At 41.1% G+C, this 18,872-nt stretch overlaps 1 protein-coding gene across 1 annotated transcript in view; it reads left to right on the forward strand.

Annotated features, from left to right (window-relative positions):
* ptprt (protein tyrosine phosphatase receptor type T) overlaps positions 1-18,872 on the forward strand; it is a 379,334-nt gene that overhangs the window by 136,049 nt on the left and 224,413 nt on the right. The window contains exon 8 of the mRNA XM_061728218.1: positions 9,917-10,210. Coding sequence (XP_061584202.1) covers positions 9,917-10,210 — 294 coding nt within the window. The remainder of the gene's footprint in view (positions 1-9,916; positions 10,211-18,872) is intronic.

An 18,872-nucleotide genomic window follows, 5' to 3' on the forward strand; every position in this document is an offset into this window, starting at 1 on the left:
AATTAAAGTTATTGATGTTAAAGGAGCTTGAGGCAGGATTGAAGCAGAATTTATGAAAAAAAATTGTATACGTTTTAAGTTTTCTAGTAATAATGTCAGATGAAGCGTTCCAAACCAAAAAGAATGTTTCCTCTAGTGTATCTCTCCGTTGCCTTGAACAGGCTGTGTGCTGCAAAATGTGCTGCAATTCGGTCCCGAATTTCCCGCACTGTCCTGTGGATGTGACGTCACATGACGCTGCATGCACGTTCTCCCCGTTCTCCCGTGCCGGCTTCACTGTTGGCTGCAGTACCCTCAACGGCCATCGTGGTGAAGGGTGGCGCTAGAGAGTCTCATTTCTTAAAAGGAGCCTCAAGCTCCTTTAAGTGATTGAATATTTTTATATGGGGATTGCAATTTGTAGAAGGTCCCTAAATTAGTGTCATACGGCCAGTTGTATATTGACATCAACGTTTTTTGTGCAGTTTAGAGTCTTGTTTTGATGACAATGGGCTCGTTGTCTATGTTTCGTGGTTGGACAGAGTCAACATTCATGCGTTTACGTCTCTTTATTTAGGAGTTACTGACTGCAGAGGTGGAAATCTGCCAATATCTGTCCGACTTTAGCGGACCTAATTGTTTTTCCTTTTCAATATATTTCAGTTGCAAACAAAAGAAAGATCTTCAGTAAACTCAAGTAAACTTTCTTTTCTTTCTTTCTTTCTTTCTTTCTTTCTTTCTTTCTTTCTTTCTTTCTTTCTTTCTTTCTTTCTTTCTTTCTTTCTTTCTTTCTTTCTTTCTTTCTTTCTTTCTTTCTTTCTTTCTTTCTTTCTTTCTTTCTTTCATTCTGGCTCATTTCTTCCTTCCTTCTGTCATCAATGGGAATTTATCGTTTTTACCTCGAGATGATAAATTCTTACCGTGGTGAATTTTTTTGACGGTTTATCGTGAACGGTAAAATATCACCCATTCCTACTCGTGTTTATTATAGTCACGTGTCTCAGAAAAGTTGATCAACTTATAGAATAAAGAGAATAAAGTATCGGTCTGTGCAAAGACGTTGATGGATAAACCTGAGAGCCAGAAATATTCCAACCTGAAGTAAAAGGATCTGATATCCATTTGTTCCCCTCACGCCCAGCGCGTGGAGGTTATCATTAACTCTTGATCATTTCACGTCTCAGTTCTGCCCGTCTGCGTGTGTCGCTTATCTGCTCTTCGTGAAATAGATTGCTTAGTTCAAGGAGCTGCAAAATGGACCTGACATGTATTCCTGATAAGACGGCAGAATACGGGGACGCTACCGGAAATGAAGACGGGGAAAAACTGTCTCTCAACCAACATTTAGACGGTATTTCATTATTTCCACTGGATGATGCTGAAACTGGGAGAAAAGCTGTTAGCTGTAACTCATCCAGAGAGCTGCTATCTAACGAAGACGGCGTGTGAGTCGGGACGGGTCAGGAGGTTTAATGAATAAGAGGATAAAATGTCTGTGAAATGTCAGGTGGATAGGAAGCAGTTCAAAGCCAAAGTCAAACCTCTAGTCTTGTAGCCCTGTAGGTCCTGTAGCTGCAGCTACGACTACTGGCCCTATACACACTGTCAGGGATGGTGTAGTTGAGGACCCAGATGCAGGAGAGCAGGAGGCAGGAGTTCCAAAAACAAGGTTTTATTTAACAAAAAGGGCAAGAACCAAAAACACTGCAGGGCAGGATTATCCAAAACACTTGAGCAAAAACCAAAGGACACATGGAGGAAGGAAACAGGACAGAACGACAAGGAGCAGGGAAAGACGAGACCAGATATACACAAGGGGGTAACGAGACACAGGTGTGAACAATCAGGGCAGATGGAAAACAGGCGGGGCAGAACAGAAAACACAACTGGGGGAAATGTCAAACACTGACACACACAAGAGTTACACTCACTAGAGGTTTACTAACACTAACTAGAGGTTTACTAAACACCAACTAGTGGCTTTACTAAACACTAACTTGAAGTTTACTAACACTATCTGATGTAATATTGTCGTACCAGTAAGAGAGGAATCATTTTAGAGTAGTTGAGATGAGTGGAGTGACAGTAAATGTACTTTTAAAAGTCAGGCTTGTATAGAGTCCTTAACAAGGCAGGTTGTACTGATCCAGACTACGACAAAGATTAAAAACAGAGAAATGGAAGTATTTCACACAGAAGCACACACACACACACACACACACACACACACACACACACACACACACACACACACACACACACACCCAACCATAAGCCTCTTCTAGCACCGAGGTGGGATCGTAACACGGGCGGTAAAAAAGCAAAGCGTATACTTAGTTCCCTCAGGGTGCAGTAACCCGGCTCAGTTCGGAGCGACGCTATGTATCATCCCAACGAGGCCCCAGGACACGCAGGATAAAACCACACACACACACACACACACACACACACACACACACACACACACACACACACACACACACACACACACACACACACACACACACGGGTCTTTACGGGCTTTAAAACGGCGTCCAGGAGAAATCCCTCGTCTTCTACTTCCTAAAACATCCAGAGCTGCACCCTGAGGTGCCCTGATGTGCAGCATGCAAAAACTCAAAATCTTAACGGCGTAGGTTACGCAGCGACGCGCGCCGTACGGTGCGCGTCGCTGCGTAACCATAAATCAGCTCCCGACCCGGCGGCTCTTCTCATCCCGAAAACATCGGATCAAATTTCTTAACAGGCGTTATTTGGATAAACTGAGTCCAGGTTGGGGATCTTAACGGTTACTTTTACACCTGAAATAATATTAAAACTTAATAAAGTGGCATATTAACAGCGCTACAGTGAAAATTAAAACAGCTTTTAGCTCTGGGCTTCCTGATATGATGTGACGTTTGTGCAAACGTAACTACGCAGTCGCTTACGTACCCGAACTTAAACCACGCAGTGACGTAGCAAGTGGTGTCCCAATCCCTAGGGAACATTACAAATGACCCTACTCATTTTTAGGGCTAGTGGTAGAAAGTAGGGGGTGTATTGGGATTGACCCTTAAACTGCAACAGGCTGACAGAAACAACACTGCATCGGGTGAACAAAGATGCTGAAAACTATTCTTTTTAGTAACATCCAGTGTCATTAATTATTCACCAAACAGCCTCTTTTCCTCCCGCGTCGTCGCACACATCAGTAGTGTTGTGTGTGTGTGTGTGTGTGTGTGTGTGTGTGTGTGTGTGTGTGTGTGTGTGTGTGTGTGTGTGTGTGTGTGTGTGTGTGTGTGTGTGTGTGTGTGTGTGTGAGTGTGTGTTCTCTGCGTGGGGTCATGGGTACCAGCTTGTTTGCCTCTGGGTGGCCTCTGTAACTCCCTGCTAGAAATGATCCTGCAGAGAGATGTCTGGTGGGGAGATTGATTGATTTATCCCCCCCAAAAAAGCCCAAAAACCCCCGTGGAGTAAGATGTTTAAAGTTACTGAATAAAAATGATGTTAATGAAGAGTTGAGTAACTTTAAGAAGTTGGGGTTACTGCATTATCCTCCATAACAGTACAGAATATTCCAGTATACAGGACTGTCTCAGAAAATTAAAATATTGTGATAAAGACCTTTTATTTTCTGTAATGCAATTAAAAAAACTAAAATGTCATACATTCTGGATTCATTACAAATCAACTGAAATATTGCAAGCCTTTTATTATTTTAATATTGCTGATTATGGTTTACAGTTTAAGATTAAGATTCCCAGAATATTCTAATTTTTTGAGATAGGATATTTGAGTTTTCTTAAACTGTAAACCATGATCAGCAATATTAAAATAATAAAAGGCTTGCAATATTTCAGTTGATTTGTAATGAATCCAGAATGTATGGCCTTTTTGCATTACAGAAAATAAAGGACTTTATCACAATATTCAAATTTTCTGAGACAATCCTGTACTCTCAAACACTTATTTTAAATCATTTATCCACAATTAACGCTTCACTATGTCAAAAATGAATCTTGCTTGCTGTTGTTGCCTAACAGCAGCAAAAAAGATAATTGCAGTAAGATGGAAACCACCACTCACGCTTAACATCTCCCATTGGTATTTGACTTTCTAGAAACACATGTATCTACAGGCTGGATCCATAATGCAAAACAAGAAAATATTTTATTTTGGTTTATGGCAGCAGATCAAATTAAAGCCAAACTTGAAAGATTTATTTAAAATTGATATAGACGACCTTGTTGCAGCTACTGTATCCTTGTCCAGTTTTGGATATTATTATGTTTTGCCTTTTTTTATTTTGTCCTATACAAAAAAAAGAGGTTGGTGTTACACTGCAAAAACTCAAAATCTTAACAATAATATTTGTATTATTTCTAGTTAAAATGTCTCATTTTTAGTCAAAATAAATCTCATTACATTTAAAACAAGACTCATCACTGGAAAAAAAACAACAATTTTCACCTGTTTCAAATAGATTTTCACTTAAAATAAGTAGAAGAATCTGCCAGTGGAACAAGATTTTTTTGCTTGTAATGAGAAGATAAATCTTGTTCCACTGGCAGATTTTCTACTTATTTGAAGTGAAAATTTTCTTGAAACAGCTGAAAATGGTCAAATAACAAGTTATTTTTCTGGTAATGATTCTTGTTTTAAGTGTACTGAGATGTTTTGACTAAAAATGAGACATTTTAACTAGAAATAAGACAAATATTCCTGGTAAGATTTTGAGTTTTTGCAGTGTAAAATCCGGAGCCAGACTTTGCATGTTTAACCCGTTAACTTGCAGCATGTAACCGCGACCTAAAATGACTTTAGTACTAGTAACCATGCGTAGTCTGCACAAAACATGATAGTGTTTTTGAATAATGTTGCTCACCTGTTTATCAGTTCTCTCTGCTGCTGCTTAATCAGCCTTAAAAATGATCCTGCAGTGTTTGGTTGGGAATTACACTGTGGACAAACTGCTCATTATTTTAAGCTAAGTTCATGTATGTTAAGAAAAATATCTTTATTTTACATTTGCATTTAGACACAAACCCTCTCAGATATATTTATAGAGATGCTTACTGCCTTAAATGTGCGTTCAGACACAAACTTGCACCAGCAACATCCATATAGTTTGGATATTTGAGCCGGAGGTGACTGACAGTCGATTCCTCGGCCTTGAATCCCCCATAAATATTCTAATGCAGCCTTGAGGAAAGTAGGAAACTTGCAGAGTGAAATCAGGACTTTTCTCTTCAACGGCAGGTGGAGAGGGACCATTATTCTTAGCAGGCATAACGTAGCTGTCAGCTGACGAAGCACCTCTCATAGAAAAGAGATTTATACCACAAAAACCAAAACTTCAACCTTAAAATGTCTCGCTGAGCTGCAGGAATTTGAGATGGTCCACATACAGTTGGTTTGCGGTGTTGGGGGAGAGTTGCACTCCTTTAATGGCATCCACGATCTCTGTTTTATTTTAAAAGTGATCAAAAAAGCTTTCCACTTCCTCGAGAAAGGCTTCTTTTACAATATTGGTTGTTATGTTTGTCAAAGACGTGACTGACTCGATAGGAAGCAACAGTTGCGACTTTACTCTGGGTCTTGGGTTTGGTGCAGATTGACTGCCGTGCTGCAAGCTGTGCTTTCAAATCCCCAAGTTTTGTGGCTCGTAAAAGTGTTTTTGCAGGGAAATCCCTCTCATAGCTCCTGTGTACCGTTTTGAAACGCCGCTCCGGATTCCCTTTCTTTGCCAAAGCCACCGTTGCTTTGCAAAGCAAACAAACAGGCTTTGAATGGGAATAAAGAAAAAAAAGAATCTTGCTCCCACTCAGGGTGAAAATGGCAAGGCAAGTTTATTTTTACGGCACAATTCAACACAAGGTGATTCAAAGTGCTTTACATAAACATAAAAAGCGGCAAGATATGCTTTGTAGACCAGCAGGAACATTTTAAACTATATCCTTTGATTCACTGGTCCAGTTTCCTGGTGTTTGTAAGGACTGTACATTTCTTGTTCAGGCCTGTAAAGATGCCATTGCAATAATCCAACCTAGTGAAAATGAATGCATGAATAAGTTTTTTTCATGTCTTGTTTAGACAGAAACCCCTTCATTCTAACAGTGTTTTTCAGGTGGTAATAATGGTCGGCCTTGGCTCGTTTCCCCTCAACCATGTTGACGTTTAGGGGTGTACGGCAATACATTCAAACATACACTAAACAGACTGCACAGGATAATTAAAATAAAAAAAATAATAATAAAAAATCCAAAATCACTAAACATAAACTCCCCACACTGGACCCTTCACAAACACCACACCATCACACGAACAACTACAATAATTGAGGACCCCTCACACCCTGCTAACTATCTGTTTAAGGTGGTCCTGTCTGATATGTGCTGTTGTGTGCCTCGTCCAGTTTTGTCTTTTGTACTGCTGTGGTGTGTTGTTGCAGCTACCACCTGCACCGTGAAACTTCCACCGGCCTAGACGTGTGGCAATAAAAGGAAGTTGGAGTCTCTGGAGTCTCTAGTTTTGTCCAAGACAAATTTCTCTCAAGGGAGACAATAAAGATTATCCTTATGAGTTGAGTTTATTTTAGACAAAGAAAAGTCATGTCATCATTTTTTTTCTTGCCTACACACCTTGCGGTCGATATTGGATCAGTCCCGCGATCGACTGGTTGGGCACTCTTGCTCTGCATCATATAGTGTATGAAGACTGCTGATATTGGTGTCTGAGAATCAGGAACTGTCCACAGTGCTGATCTTGGAGCTGTCTGAGAAGCAGGAACTGTCCATGGTTCTGATCGTGGGTTTTCCTGACAAGATATGCAAGATTTGAAACCTGAGCTGTTTTGGACTGATGATGAAGTTGGAATGGTTTTTCAGCGAGGAGGTTTTCTCTTTACCTCTTTACCTTTATAAAGAGAGCCTGGAAACAGAAAGGACAAATTATATGGAAACTGAGAAAGGATCTGTAATGTGTAAGTGGAATTTATAATTTTGTGTTTGTGTTTTTGTTTGTAGCAGCTGATGTTTGTTTGCTGGCGTAGTGTATCTGTGTCTTGTAAGCCTTTATAGGCTGGAACCTTAGAGGTGTATGACGCATTAATGAATAACAAGTCATTCATTCAGCAGGAGCTGTCCATAATTCTGATCGTGGTTCTTTCTGAGAACCAGGAGCTGTCCATAGTGCTGATATTGGTGTTTCAGATGCAGGAGCTGTCCACGGTTCTGATCATGGTTTTTCCTAAGAAGCAGGAGCTGTCCGTGGTTCTTTCTAAGAAACGGGAGCTGTCCATGGTGCTGATATTGGTTCTGAGAAGCAGGAGTCTGTCCATGGTGCTGATCGTGGGTCTGTATGGGAAGCTGGAGCTGTCCGCGGTGCTGATATTGGTGTATCAGAATCAGGAGCTGTCCATGGTGCTGAAGCAGGAGCTGTCCGCTGTGCTGATATTGGTGTCTATAAGCTGGAGCTGTCCGCGGTGCTGCCATGTCTCATGCTGATGAGCCGGATGCTCGCAGGCGCAGGGAGTCTGATGACTAACAGGACGAGTCTAATTAATTGCGTTGTCATTGTTTCCATCTGCTCCTGCTGCTCTTTAACTGAGTCGGCTTCAGATTTATGTTCCAGTGACAGCTTTGCTTGTTCATCAGCGCGTCTCGCTGGCTGGCATCGTAAACAAAGTACAAGCGTTTCCTGAACTTTCCAAGGATATACGTTTTTAGCTGATATTGTGAATAGACTTCCTTCATATTGTGTGGTTTTGTAAAAACGGTTGAAAGTGTTTACAAAGTATCGTATTTATCTCCTCACACACATTCAGGAGAGAAAGCTGAATGTTTTTTTGTTCTCATTGATTTTGGGTTGAGTGGCTGAATCTCTGCTGCACCTTCGCTGCTTTTATACAAATTCATTTTGTTAAAGGTATCGATCATCACCTTATACGGCATTGGTGATTTATAGAGATTCTGCTGCTCACAAGGCCACATTTCATCTTTTATGATGTGACTATTTGAACGTGTCTATCTTTTTGACGTTCCTTTAATCACACAGATACCGGATATGCTATTTTATGATAAGAGGTAGATTATATCTTTGCTAAAACGGATTCTCTAATTTCATTACCAGCTGTTTTTAATATGAGTGAAACAATATATTCTTTGACTTTATATTTAAATCACTATCCATTTACAGAGTGAGAGAAAGAACTTTATTCTTCTCCAAAGGGAAATTCAGCTGTTCAGGAGCTCATAAAACAGCAATCACAGATCCACTCGTCAACGAAATACATCAATACGAACGCAGACGTCGAGACAATAAGTGCATTAAAAGTTAAAGCAGTGGCATGAAAACAATTCTAAAATTCAATTAGAATTAAAAAAAAAAAGGTAGCTTTAACCATAATGGATTTTTTAGAAATGCCATTACTTTATTTATTTATTTGCACTGACTCAAAGATGAAAACTCATTGACACATTCCACTAAAAACAACCACTTGAACATTTTTACCGGCGTATTTGGAGAAACTAGTGTCTAAGAATGTCTTGAAAAGCATGTTAATGAAAAGATACGTTTTAAAATTTACACTGAGCAACCCAAGGTAGGTTTAAGTTTGTTTATTACCTCAAGTATTAGACTCTTTAGCAACATTGATTGGACTTAAACAAACTTTTCTAGGAACATTAGCTCTGTTATGCTGCTTTGATAAGTGCAGGTGTGGCGCGTTTACAGTCAAACTCTGAGATACTGTAGGACTTGATGTTCAGATGACTTTTGTATTTGCATTTTCTCCACTCAATCTACACATAACACGACAGATGCTCCAGTATGTCAAATGTGTACAACTGGCTTGAGAAATCGCAAATGCACTTAATCGTATCTAAGACTGTATGCATGTACTTCTCAAAAAGGGCAAACACTGATATTAATCCCAACATATGTGTACAAGGTAAACAAATTGGTGGTGCAAGACTTTAAATACCTAGGAATCACTCTTGACCCTCAAATCCTTTTCAAACGCCAGATAAAAAAGACTGAACAGAATCAAGTTCAACTTGTCCAACTTCAGGTTTATTAGGAACAACCTAACTCCTGATATAGAAAAATTATATTTTGATACCATGATCATACCACACATGTCCTACTGCATAACAAGCTGGGCAACAGCCTGCAAGACAACACTAAAACAAATTGAAATAGTCTACAAACAAGCCCTGAAAGTATTGGATAAAAAACCCCAAACATACCATCACTGTCAGATATTAAAAAAGCACGAGCGCTTAAACAGAGACAACATTGTAAAATATAATTACCACCCCCACGACAAGAATCTGTGAAAGAAATTCAAACAGATGAACCAGAGCTGGTGTTAGAGGTGACTGGATAGTTCCTTTTAGAAAAAGTGCTTTTAGTCGAGCCACTTTTCTGGTTCGTGCCTCTCACACCTGGAATGCAACACCAACGATACGTGAACTTCCCACTCTGACCTCTTTCACCAAACATTTGAAATCGTGGCTATTGGAGGAACAACACTGTTATCACAACCAGGTTTAAACTTGTATAGTTTGTCTTAATGTAATGTTTTAATTCGTACGTACCAGGGCAAACAACTTGGACACTCTCAGTACAATAATATTACCATAGCTGGTATTTCATTATCGTAATATGCATTTTTTGTTCAAGTCACTTTAAACTCAAGTCACTTTAGATACAATCCCTACTGCTTTTAAATGCTGCTAAATCTATTTTGCTACTATGTATGTTTTATGTCTGTTCCCTCGTTTGATTGTATTGTTTGACTGAATTGTTTTTATGTTTTCTGTGGGGACGTTGGGTGGAAATTAGGATTTCTGCTAAAACCCGGTGTATTTACACTGATTAATGTAGTGTTCATTAATATGCATTGTCCCGTCTAAATAAACTTAAACTGACCAGCTCTGTTTCTGTCTCCCAGCTCCGCCCACGCCCATCGCCCCCCCCGAGCTGCTGGCCGTCGGCGCCACCTACCTGTGGATCAAGCCCAACGCCAACAGCATCATCGGGGACGGGCCCATCATCCTGAAGGAGGTGGAGTACCGCACCACCACGGGGAACTGGGCCGAGACCCACGTGGTGGACTCCCCCACCTACAAGCTCTGGCACCTGGACCCCGACGTGGAGTACGAGATCAAGGTGCTGCTGTCCAGGCCCGGGGAGGGGGGCACGGGGCCCCCGGGGCCGCCGCTCGTCACCAGGACCAAGTGTGCAGGTAAGAGAAGATTCCCTTCTTTCTTTTATGGATGTCAGCTTCTGTATTTTAATTATTTACTTATTTTTCACTGGTGAGAACTGATTGGTTATTTGCTTTTTGTGTGGCTGGGATGTTTTTTTGTTTGATAAATTCCCCTTGATGACGTTTTTGTGTAAAGCCGGATTTATGGTACTTATGGTAAATCGACGCATGTGCGTGTGAAGGAAGGAAGGAATGAGCAAGAAAGAGAAAGAAAGAAAGAAAGAAAGAAAGAAAGAAAGAAAGAAAGAAAGAAAGAAAGAAAGAAAGAAAGAAAGAAAGAAAGAAAGAAAGAAAGAAAGAAAGAAATGAGCCTGACAGAAAGAAAGAAAGAAAGAAAGAAAGAAAGAAAGAAAGAAAGAAAGAAAGAAAGAAAGAAAGAAAGAAAGAAAGAAAGAAAGAAAGAAAGAAAGAAAGAAAGAAAGAAAGAAAGAAAGAAAGAAGGAAGGATAAATTCCCGTTGATACGTTTTTGTGTAACAAACATGGAGGATCTGAGTCATTCCAGTTTTGCAGTTCAGGTGTAACTACTTTAATTGTTTTTTATTAATTCAATTTAATTGTTGTAGTTTAGTATTTAGTATCTTTTAGAGCAGTGATTTGGCTCCAAAGACTGAATGTGGAGATAGATTTATAGTTAAAAAGATGGAGTTGAATTGATATTTTTGTCTGCTGTTGTCTGTGTTGGTCACATGTTGTGTTGTACACACATTTATTACCACAGGAAAGCTTAAGTTAATAAGCTACATGAGTCTAAAACATCTCTAAGAGTCTCTAGCAGTGAAATATTGCACCTCAGCCTGAAATAAAACAGACAATTCATGATACTTTCTCATCTCCTCATTTTGATACCTAATAATACAATGTCAATGTTGAACATGAGACAACAATATTGAAGAATTTATGGATTTCATGCTGTGATCGGTGATCGGCCCTCAAAATCCTGATCGCTGCATCTCTAGTCGACAAAGCTGAATTAGCTGAGCAACGGGAAGATAAACGAGAGCGAGAACAAAGGAGGAAAATGTTACTTCTTACTTTTGTGGGGACAGAAGAAACGAATCAAAGACGATGATGAGCACAAATCAAAGATGATGATAATTGTGACGTTGAGACGGCGGCGCAGAGATGAAGGAGGTGAAGGAGACCTGGAGACGGAGGTGAAGGAGGGGAGATGGAGGAGAAGATGGTGGAGGTTAGAGGAAGTTAGAGGAGGTTAGAGGAGGTTAGAGGGGCAATCATGGCTGATAACGAGTGTCCCGGCGGGGGAGTGAGGACACAACAAGTGACAGTTCATTTGATTAAGTGACAGCCATCAGATCAGTGTGTGTGTGTGTGTGTGTGTGTGTGTGTGTGTGTGTGTGTGTGTGTGTGTGTGTGTGTGTGTGTGTGTGTGTGTGTGTGTGTGTGTGTGCTCTTGTGTAGCTATTCAACAGTGGACATCGGCGTTGTTACACACTCACGAACAGTGGACCTCAAATCCAGCAGGGGACATTTTTCAGGTCCCCTGAGGGTCATGCTTTAAATCAAGCCAAAATCATGTCTAATACCCTCTGGTTATTTTTTTAAATATTTTTCCTGAGAGGGGACCTGGAGGTGTGTGAGTGTTAAACTGTTAAACGTGTGTGTGTGTGTGTGTGTGCGTGTGCGTGTGCGTGTGCGTGTGCGTGCGTACGTGCGTAGGGGGTTATAGGCAGTACTGGAGTTGTAAAAAAAAAATCAGGGGGATGGTGGATTTTATCATATGGGGACAGATAATCTGTGCTTATTACAAATAATATAATTTATTACAAATAATAGCAGTGACCAAAACACCTGCAGAAATACTGCAGGAATGACATAGCAGCAGTTAAATGCAGCCTTCTGTAAGCTTTAAATATCCACTGGGCTTACATCAAATACATCAAAACACAACAATAAAAAACACTTTTCTGAACTTATCAATATGACTCTGTCCTTCACAGGATAAGTAACATGGATCACTGCAAAAACTCACAATCTTAACAAGAATATTTGTCTTATTTCTAGTTAAAATGTCTCATTTTAGTAAAAAAAATCTAATTACACTTAAAACAAGACTCATCACTGAAAAAAACAACAATTTTCACCTGTTTCAAGTAGATTTTCACTTAAAACAAGTAGAAAAATCTACCAGTGGAAAAAGATTTTTTTGCTTGTAATAAGAAGATAAATCTTGTCCCACTGGCAGATTTTTCAGGTGATAATTGTCAAATAAGTTATTTTTCTGGTGATGACTCTAAATGTTGAAATAGCAGTAAAACCACATTCATTGATGAAATGTCATAAGGGATGGAAAGGAGGGATGGCAGTTTTACAGGGGGGATGATTTGGACCGTTTTTACTTCAGGGGGGGATGCCGTCCCCCCTCATCCCCCCTCAACTCCAGTACTGGCTACAGCGTAGCGTCGGGGGCAACTGCACAAATTGCATCCGTGTAGGACATCAGTTGCTAGGCGACCACAAAGTTTTCCAGCCAGTCATTAGCAGATCGTATCGCGTTTGTTTCTGACTTGTGAACTCAGACGCACCTCGGGTTTATCAATCTATTTGTCGCTAATAAAAGCTCTGGACTGAGACGTATTGATGAGGAGGAGGAAGCTGCTGCTGGTTCAGAGCTGCACCGAATCGAATCGTGAGGTACCCTTGTTTGCACACCCCTATTTATTATATATTATATACATGATTTTGAATGATGTAATCTATTGACCATATGAGGGAGGGAAGGGGAGAGGGTTTTACTTATTTATATATATTTTTTTTTTTTCTTATTTTATTTTATTTTTTATTTTATTTTTTTTTTCTCTCTTATTATTATTATTTACTTATTTTATGTATTATTGTTATGAAAAGTTAAAAAAGGGGAGGGAAATATTGATAATTATATTGTTATTGTAAATCTTGTTTTTTTTATTGCCCTCAATAAAGATAGCTATACAAAAAGAAAATGGTATTAAAAAGTTTTAAATTTACCTCAGTCAAACCTGCAGACGCCCTGATAACTCACCGTATTAAAACCTTGCACCTCGGCTCCCAGGTCTTCTTTTATTCCCGTCGTAAACACAACCTTTTCTTTTTTCTTTCCTTCAATCCAGGGCTCGTTAATATCATGTTTTAAAAAGGTCCATTAATTTGGGACAACAGGGCTCTAGTCTGCAGTGAAATATCACCGGAGTGGGAGTTTGTCTCTCCCTCCTTCTTCTTGTTGTCTTCCTCTTTTCTATTTACACATTTGAACTATTTAAACAGCAGAGCTTTGATAAATATCAGATCTGTAGTAAGTAACTCAGAGTTCTCAGGAAGAGGCGTCAGCCCCAAGATGTGATCATATTTCTGTCTCCGAACCATCAGTATTATGTGAAAACACACACGTCTGGTGTCTAGATCAGGGGTCAGCAACCTGAAATGTTTTAGAGCCGTATTGGACCAAAAACACAAAAAACAAACATGTCTGGAGCCACAAAAAATTAAAAGTCTTGTCTAAGTCTAAGTCTAAGCCTTAGAATAAAGGAAAACACATGCTGCATGTTTCTATATTGGTTTGAACCAGGGGAAGATTTTTTTTTCTTTATGCACTTTGAGAAAAAAGTCGAAATGTCGAGAAAAAAGTTGAAATGTCGAGATTAATGTTGAAGTACAATCTCACAAAAAAAATCAAAATCTCACGAAAAAAGTCGAAATGTCGAGAAAAAAAAGTTGAAATGCTGACGTCCCTGACCCCCAGTCTGGCCTTCGGCAGGAGGGTCCCCCCTTTATGATCCAGGTCCTGGTCCAGGTTTCTTCCTCCTAAAGGAGAGTTTTTCTTGCCACTGTTTGACTTAAGGTTTTTCTCCCACTAGGGGAGTTTTTACCTGCCATTGTTTATGTAATAATTGCTCAGGGGTTTATGTTCATGTTCTGGGTCTCTGGAAAGCATCTAGGGACAACTTTTGTTGTATTAGACCCTATACAATTAAAATTGAATTGAATTGAATTGAATAGCTGGACCCAAAGACTAAACTGAAACTAAAACTGAAACAGGCTGACAGAAACAACACTAGGTGAGGGAGGACTTTGTTTGAGGAAGATGACGTGAGAAAGTGAAGGATAAACATGAAAGACGGGATGAGGGTGACGCTGGACGGAGAGGAAGATGATGTGAAGTGAAGTGGACCAGAGTCGGCGGGAGGAACATGTGTTTCTGCGCTGGTGGCGCATTGTTGCGCTGTCACAACCGTTTACGGGCTCGGAGCGTGTGTGTGTGTGTGTGTGTGTGTTCGTGTGTGTGTGTGTGTGTGTGTGTGTGTGTGTGTGTGTGTGTGTGTGTGTGTGTGTGTGTGTGTGTGTGTGTGTGTGTGTGTGTGTGTGTGTGTGTGTGATGTGATTGGAGCAGGCAGGTATGACAGATGTTGGCCGGCCCGCTGGCTAGCGGCGACGCCGGTGTGTGTGTTCGTCTCCACACCTCCTGTATTCAGACTTCTGCTCCCGTTAGCATCCGTTAGCATCTTTTAGCGTCTGCAGCCGTGGCCACGTCTCGTCAGCAGCCCAGAAACCCGTCAGAAGCCGCCGCTTCAGACCCGGTCCACATTATAGAGGGTCTGCGTTGACGTCACTTCCCCACTGGACCCCTTACTTCACTGAGTGGCAAAAACAGCTGCAACTAGTGGAGAAGACGGGATAACAGCCGATTATTGGCTTAAATTAGCGTCAGTTGGACTTGACAGTGACCCGTACAGTTACCCCAAGAACCAGTGGTCCATGGACATTAATATTTGGTACAGTTACCCCAAGAACCAGTGGTCCATGGACATTAATATTTGGTACAGTTACCAAGAACCAGTGGTCCATGGACATTAATATTTGGTACAGTTACCAAGAACCAGTGGTCCATGGACATTAATATTTGGTACAGTTACCAAGAACCAGTGGTCCATGGACATTAATATTTGGTACAGTTACCAAGAACCAGTGGTCCATGGACATTAATATTTGGTACAGTTACCAAGAACCAGTGGTCCATGGACATTAATATTTGGTACAGTTACCCCAAGAACCAGTGGTCCATGGACATTAATATTTGGTACAGTTACCAAGAACCAGTGGTCCATGGACATTAATATTTGGTACAGTTACCAAGAACCAGTGGTCCATGGACATTAATATTTGGCCACCAATCCAGTTTCCTGATATTTATATCTACTTAATTTTTACGCCGGGGAAATACACGAAGCAAAGCTTGAAGGCTTACCAAAGTCTTGACGCTTGGTCCGACTTCAAGGCAGGATTTGTTGGAGAAATTAAAGTGATGAGGACACCGAACTTTATGATTTGACCGTTTAACGTTAGCTACCCAAAAATCCAACATTACCTGATACAAAATGGGAACCACAAATCCACGTTTCGGTGCCTGGAATCCAGTTGTTTCTGTGAATTGCAGCGATCCATTTGTCTCTTTTGAGCTTATTTTTCAGCAGTCTGTAAAACGATAACTCTGATTTCTTGCTAAATCTATGAGTACAGTCGATCGCACAACAGCTCTTTCCCATTTTAGATGTTTTCCAGTTGCTCAAACTGAACGTTTACACTGACACTCAGTCTTTCTGCCACTCAGTCTTTCTGACACTCAGTCTTTCTGCCACTCAGTCTTTCTGCCACTCAGTCTTTCTGACACTCAGTGGGCGTAACCCGCTGTGAAATCACATCTGTGACGTCATGCACGTTCACTCTATTGATGGGGCTCATCTACGGCCCGCTTGTATCAATTATCCCGCTTCCTCCAATATTTTTAAAGACTCCAGCTTTTCTTACCTTCTGTTCTTACAAGCTGTCAACTTTTTATCGAGTCATCCCTCCTCGTTCTGCCAGAGTGGCCCTGACCGGTCTGTCCTGGTATCAGGACCTCGTCGTTCAAGTCGTTGCTTCAGTCGTTGTTTTGTCTGTCGTTGTTTTAGTTTTTGTTTCAGTTGTTGTTTCAGTCGTTGTTTCAGTCGTTGTTTTAGTCATCGTTTCAGTTGTTGTTTCAGTCGTTGTTTTAGTCATCGTTTCAGTCGTTGTTTCAGTTGTTGTTTTAGTCGGTCATTGTTCCAGTCGTTGTTTCAGGCGTCGTTTCCGTTGTTTTTTCAATCGTTTCAGTCTTCGTTTTAGTCGTTGTGTCAGTCGTTGCTGCCGCGTTGCTTCAGTGGTTGTTTCGTCGTTTCGGTCGTCGATTCAGTCATTGTTCCAGTCGTTGTTTTAGTCGTTGTTTAACTCGTCGTTTTAGTCGTTGTTTCAGTCGTTGTTTCAGTCGTCGTTTCAGTCGTCGTTGTGTCAATCGGTCTTCCAGTCGTTGTTTAAGTCGTCATTTTAGTCGTCATTTTAGTCGTTGTTTTAGTCGTTGTTTAAGTCGTCGTTTTAGTCGTTGTTTTAGTCGTTGTTTTAGTCATCGTTTCAGTCGTTGTTTAAGTCGTCGTTTTAGTCGTTGTTTTAGTCGTTGTTTTAGTCATCGTTTCAGTCGTTGTTTCAGTCGTCGTTGTGTCAATCGTTGTTCCAGTTGTCGTTTTAAGTGTTGTTTAAGTCGTTGTTTTAGTCGTTGTTTTAGTCTTGTGTGAATCGTTCCAGTCGTTGTTTCAGACGTTGTTTCAGTCGTCGTCGTGTCAATCGTTGTTCCAGTCGTCGTTTTAGTCGTTGTTTTAGTCGGTCCTTTAAAGCCCACCGTGTTCAAAGATTTCCTCTGATTTCTGATCAGTTTCTGTCGACTGATCTCTTTTAGTTGCTTTCCTGCGAGGCTGTTGACATAAACACACGTCTCTAACACTTCATCCTCCTCTCGTCCCTCCCGTCCATCTGGATCTCTTCCTCTCCTTTCCTTCCTTCAACGAGCTCAACGATGCTTAAACACTATTTGTGAATTTTGGCTCCGGGTCTATATAAATATCAGCGTATTAACTTCTCCAGAGTGCTTCCTCTCCCCCTGCCAGCAGTTACTCTCCTCACACTTCTCCCCTCTTCCCTATAAAACCCTTTAATGTGAACGATGATAATGTGTTGGCTGATATGTCGGCGCCATAAAGACCAACTTTCATTTCCATCACTCTCCGTAAATCTTCCCGTTGTATCTTTTCTCTGACTTTTCCCTGCCTCGCCGTTTTATTCCTCCCTTTTCATCCTGATAGGAAACGTATGCTGATGTGAGCGTTGGCTAATACGCGGTTACTTTATTAGGACTTAATCCACCTGAGGTTATAAACTACCTCCCATCGTGTTCCCTCCGCTCCCCGTCTTCCCCGGCTCTCGTGAAGCACATCTTTATGTGAAGGATGGTAATGTGAGTGTTGGCTAATGTGTTACTCCATAAAAATGGATTTTTAATTCACCTGCTGGGTATATACTGATTTGGCTGACAGCGCCGCTCCATCATTCTGCCGAGCCAAGCAGTTTGGATGCACTTAAGAGAGTTCATCCTTTCTGCATCAAACTTATTTTATGTGGCGACAAATAAGAGCCTGGATCCATAAATATGCTCCGGAAATAAACGGATGTGTGTCAGATCTCTGCGGCTCGTTTGCAGCTACCTGTTGATGAGAGGTTGTGGATAAAAACCTGTTCTGGACCTGGTCTGGACTGAAGTCACTGTTTTATCGTCAGCGTTTTTGGTGTTGGAGGTCGACTTGTAGTTCTCTTGGTCTGAAGACCAATTTTTTGTGGTCCTGGTCTCGGTCTCGGGTCTCTGGGTCTCTCCAGGTCTCAGACTCGGATAACTGAGAGTCCTTTGCACCTGCTGCAGTTGAATACAAGCTCATATGGAAACTAGCTGAACCAGGATGGAGCTGATGTTCTACAATCACGCAGGATGAGGAAATTACTAGGTTTGTTTCTGGTCTCGGTCTGGCTGAACTAGTCCTGGGGCCTCATTTATAAAGCTCGCGTGCGCACAAAACAGGGCTTGAAAGATGCGCACGCCACCTTCTACACAAAGGTTGGGATTTAAAAAGAAAAAACTAACGGAAAAATGTGTGTATCTTTACGCCAACCCTGACCGTCGCGCAGCAACATTTTGCAGATATGGGGAACTGGCGTCGCAGACGGTGAGGTGGTGAAATGAAGCCAGATTCATGTCATACTCTTAATGTCATCACATATCAGACTTATAGATCCATGTACACCCAAGCCGGTGTTCTGCCGAGTTGTCCTACCTCTGCGAATCGTCCTACCCGTAGGATGAAATGATATACTTCTCTGCCGAGGTGTCCTAACTACCCCCACATTTATCTATGTGGAACCGTGATCTGACGGTTTTTTTTCTTCCGCCAAGCGTCGTACACATGGATCTATGTGGAAGCACATTCTGACTTCCTGCTGTTAAATTGTCTATTTGTATGAAAAAGCCTTTGAAAAAAAAGAAACTGAGATAAAACAAACGGGGATCATACGGTAGTATTTTCTGCCGAGGTAGGACAACTCGGCAGAACACCGGTTCGACACGTCTCATTCATCCTGACGCAGCAGAAACAGCTGCAGGGGGCGCTGTGCATGCTCAGCAGGCTCATGTATATGTAAATGCAATCATCAAGTAGTTTGCATTCACCATTTATGGTAAAAAGTGGGCGTGTAGAGGGCGGGATATGAGGCGAATTCACCTGCGCAACCTTCCAGTTGGAATGTGATTT

This window comes from Cololabis saira, chromosome 8 (assembly GCF_033807715.1).
Source record: "Cololabis saira isolate AMF1-May2022 chromosome 8, fColSai1.1, whole genome shotgun sequence".
NCBI classification, from domain to species: domain Eukaryota; kingdom Metazoa; phylum Chordata; class Actinopteri; order Beloniformes; family Belonidae; genus Cololabis; species Cololabis saira.